Source organism: Dendrobates tinctorius, unplaced genomic scaffold, assembly GCF_039654945.1.
Source record: "Dendrobates tinctorius isolate UK_male_01 unplaced genomic scaffold, ASM3965494v1 ptg000211l, whole genome shotgun sequence".
NCBI lineage: Eukaryota > Metazoa > Chordata > Amphibia > Anura > Dendrobatidae > Dendrobates > Dendrobates tinctorius.
The window spans coordinates 11,279,426-11,284,214 of NW_027361878.1; the positions used below are offsets into that span (position 1 = coordinate 11,279,426).

The window sequence follows — 4,789 nt, forward strand, 5'->3', positions numbered from 1 at the left end:
ATCACAATCACTGGAAAAGATCAGAATATCATCCAAATAGTTGATCAAAAACGTATCCACAAAGTCCGGGAAAATATCATTTATGAAGGATTGGAAGACAGAAGGGGCATTAGTGAGCCCAAAAGGCATCACCAGGTACTCAAAATGTCCCTCCGGAGTATTAAACACCGTCTTCCATTCATCCCCATGCTTGATGCAAATAAGATTATACGGCCCTGAGGTCAAGCTTAGTAAACCAGCAGGCACCTTTAACTCTGGAGAATAAATCAGAAATCAGGGGTAACGGATACTGATATTTAACCGTAATCTTGTTAAGGGAACGATAGTCAATACAAGGCCTTAATGAACCATCTTTCTTAGCCACGAAAAAAAACCCCAGCACCTAAGGGTGAAGAGGATGGTCTAATATGACCCTTCTCCAATGACTCCTTAATATAAGATCGCATAGCCTCGTGTTCAGGTACAGAAACGTTGAAAAGCCGACCCTTGGGAAATTTACACCCAGGCATCAACACAATTGCACAGTCATAACTCCTATGAGGAGGCAGGGACGCAGACTTACTCTCACTAAATACAGCATAAAAATCAGCCAAATAGTCAGGAACATCATGAGACTGGGGAGAGGTGGAGAAAACAGGAGTGTTACCAAGAGCACACCGACAGCCCCAACTCACCGCAGACACAGATTTCCAATCCAAAACTGGATTATGAATTTGCAACAGGGAAAACCCAGAACAATAGTATCATAGTTTTACGCTCACGTTAACGCCAATCAACTTGAATGGCTAATGACATAGAATTGTCAAGACCAGAGGGAACAGGAAATCCCACCATAATATCTTTTATGGTTTCTGATAAACCCTTGCGAAAGAGAGCTGCCAAGGCACCATCATTCCATGTAGTAAGGACCGCCCACTTTTGGAACTTTTGACAGTATAACTCCGCAGTATCCTGACCCTGGTTCAATGCCAATAAGGCTTTCTCAGCTTGATCAATAGCATTAGGTTCATCATACAACAACCCCAAGGCTTGAAATAATGCATCCATATTAGTCAGAATAGGATTTTCAGGTGTCAAAGAAAACGCCCAATCCTGGGGATCGCCGCGCAGCAAGGAGATGACAATTTTAACTGGCTGCGCAGAGCTCCCTGATGAGTTAGGCTTAAAGGCAAAAAATAATTTACAATTATTCTTAAAATTCAAAAATTTAGACCGATCCCCAGAAAACAGATCAGGAGTAGGGATTTTTGGTTCAATAGCATGTGATTGAGCGAGATAGGTGGAAATTCCCCGCACTTCAGCAGCGAGCTACTCCACACGATCAGACAATTGCTTAATCTCCATTAAGTAAAAAATCCTCCTACGGCCCCAGAGAAAAAGAGGAAAAAATACACATAAAAAAAAAAAATTTCTGACACTTTTTTTTTTTACAATTTTTTTTTCCTGCTTTTGAGTACCCTAGAATCTGCAGCATGGCTGGTGATTCTGTAATGAATGAGTCACCAAGGAGGAAAAACAAAAACAAGCTAAGCCACAGAAAGCCAGAGAGTTTGGTAACTAAGCGGATTGCAGACCCCTGATCCTATCCACACAACTAGCAGTAGCCGTGGAGCGTTCCTACGATGATCCTAGATGCCATGTCACAGCCGGAGAAGTAAATAAGCCTAAAGCAAGAAAAGGGGAAATCTAAACTGCCCCAGAGCAGACCCCAAAGCAATAGACAGCCCCCAAACATATATTGTCGGTGAGACAAGATGAAAACACAAACACAGATAGAAAAATTGGCTGAGCAAACGATGGGGCCCACACTAACTAGAAAGGACAGGAAAGGAAAGATGCTGTCTGCAATCACGCACAAAACCCTGCCAAAAAATGTCCAACACTTTCTGATAACAAAAACCCTGAAGTCGCTAGACTTCAATTCCCTATATCAGCACTCTGGTATATTCTGAAGACAGAGCAAAAAGAGACCAATCTGATCAGGGACAAAAAGCAAACTGGCATAAACAGAGCCATAAGAATGAAAATTCAGCACAGCCCCAGCAGGGGCTGGCTGACCACAAAAACTGAGTAAACCAGACCAAATCTCAAGTGAAAAAATAGCAGAGCACACTTAGCTTGAGAAGGCAGGAACAGAACTGGAAACCAGAACCTCAGGGCAGGAAAAATCACCAGCACAAATTAGGGAGTCGGCTGTCTTAAATCCAGTCAGAGACTCCTGATGTCCACTCACAATCCTCCTCCTCAGGTGGCAGGTCTCTGCCATTTAGATCAGCTTCATTACCTACTGTCACCACTAGAGGGAGCCCGGATGGAGAAGTCACGACTCCTCTGTCAACACAGCCAGCTCCACAACCCTCACCAGCAGCCAGAGGTAAACCAGAAAATGAGTTCACAACACTTCCCTCATCCAGCATGATGACAACCAGCACAGCAGAGTCCTGCATACATTGAGGGCTGTGCACACAGGACCTGTGATGATGTCACAGGAGGGGACCGAGGCCCCTGGTCATGTGCCCCCTGACTCCTCCCCTCCTGTGACCTCATCATAGGTCCTGTACGCACAAAGCAGAGATTTATCAGTGAGGGGCTGCGGTGGCCGGTGGGTCTGTCTGGGAGGGCGAGGATGGGGTCGATGCATGGGGAGCATGGTGGCTCAGTGCAATATGGAAAAAATAAGGTTCCGCCCCGGACAGCAGGACAGGCAAACAAAAACGGGACTGCTGCGAGATCGAGCATGGTTGGGAGCTAAGTGGTGGATTATAATGGGGCAATTTACCCTGGGCTGGTGGGCCCCCCACACCACTAGATTGACCTCATTATAATCCGCCACTGTATGAGATGCATGGCTCCATAGAATTCAAAGCCCAGAACTTGGTAGTTGGTGGCAGCCAGTTATGAAACTTTGGTGTTCAGATTATGTTGGACATGCTTTAGTAGGTTTAGCCCTTGCACCCCTTTCATGAGCTGGAAGGGTTTGTGTAAGACAGTATGCAAATGATCAAATGATTACCATCAGTCTAAGCACTTGTAATGTAGTGACTCCAATAAATTGGGTTTTTTTTGTAAAGTACTAAATTTACAAGTCCGACTCATGAAAAAATTTTTCATTTGAACCATGCTTTAATACTTGGTATGGTTCTATAAGGTGGAGCCTTTTTCAAGGCCTCACAGATTTTACAGTAAGGCACTACCCAAGCTCTTTCCCTTTTCTGCAGTTTATATATTTTTCTCCAGTTAAAATATTGCTTGTATTTCTCTTCATCTTTGTCTAGACTCAGAAGGTAAGAAGCCAATTCCTGAGGGTTTAAAAAGTCATCAACATGAATAAAGGAATCTCCTGGAATGAACCGCTCATAATTTGCTCGTGGTGGACCCAACACAACAGGAACACATCCTGAGTAAAGTGCGTTGTTCCAGAATTTTTCTGTTATATAGTCTTCATGGATGGAATTCTCAAAAGCTAAGTAAAATTTGTAGGTTGAGAGTGTTTCGACATGTCTGTCTCTTGGAAGTTGAAGATGTTGCCTTCCGTATATATCAACATGTAAGTAGTTCTTTAGCTGTTGATAATATTGAACTCTTTTAGATTCTACTTTCCAATTACTTACTGCCCATGCCACTAGCTTTGTCTTCTCAGGGATTGTAAAATTTACTGCCTCGTTCTGCTTTTCTATCCAACCACATGGAGTAAAAATGTCAGAGTCGGCCCTGTAGGACATTGTAAGGTTGATAAGATTGTCCATAAATGAAAGGTTCGGACAATGACTTGGAGATTCTAGGCTAAGCCAAATCCAGTACTGGTTAGATGGTCTTGGTGCCTGAGGTAGTTGTTGCTTAAAACGGGACACATCTCTGTGGTGGATTACAACAGCATTTGCTGATGAGTACATGTTACGGTCTGCAGTATAAAAGCAGTCAGATCCATCAAACTGTTCTGGACAATTGTTCAGAGGAAATTTTTTGCCAAAGGGAAACGTCCATAGCAATATAACTAGTGCAGGATCTCTTGAGGAAACTGTTGAAGTCACTAAATTTATTTGTGGGTCCGAACTGAGAGCTTTTATTTTGTTCACCATTGTGAAAATGGTAGCAGAGAGGAATATTTGCAAAATGACAATGAAAAAGATCTTGCTCAGTTTCAAAGAGTTGACTGTGGGAGGCATTTGCAGAGTAAATGTCTATATTTGGATCCGAGGAAGAAATTTATTTCCCTTCCCTATTCATAGATTTGAAGGTTTGTTGTGGAAACTATGATGAAAACACAAACAACATATATATTACTATCGACAATTAACGATTGCTACTTTTAAAAAATTGTCTCAAGATTAAATATTAATTTACTGTTAAATTACTCAAAACGCATTAAGTTTTTACATTGATTCAGTTTTGGAAACATTCTCATGTGTCTTGATATTATTGGTACATATTTACGGTACCCACCTGATGAGGTTTTCTTTATTCCCGCTCCGAAAATCCACCACCCAATATGTTTATTAATGATGAGAAGCAGTTTCTTGTGCACTGATTCTTACCGGCTAGCCTACAACAAATGAAAGATAACTCCATCATCCATGTACAAGAGGATTCAGAAAGACTAAGCTAGTGGGCTTGTGTACAAAGAGTCGTAAAGGGGCACTATAACAAGTATGAAACAGCAATAATGAGACATAAGAGGGTTTTTTTAAGCAATTCTAAATGAAAATTTTTATCATTTTCCAAGATTTAAAGTGTTAAATTACATTTATTCAAGGAGCAATATCTTACACAAATGAATCATACCCTTAGC

General features: G+C 41.8%; 1 protein-coding gene across 1 annotated transcript; it reads right to left on the reverse strand.

Annotated features, from left to right (window-relative positions):
• Positions 1-3,107: 3,107 nt before the first annotated feature.
• On the reverse strand, positions 3,108-4,247 carry LOC141058158 (3-galactosyl-N-acetylglucosaminide 4-alpha-L-fucosyltransferase FUT3-like). The gene has a single exon (XM_073554303.1). The coding sequence runs from the start codon at positions 4,164-4,166 to the stop codon at positions 3,108-3,110; it is 1,059 nt and encodes a 352-aa protein (XP_073410404.1). The 5' UTR covers positions 4,167-4,247.
• Positions 4,248-4,789: the final 542 nt, after the last annotated feature.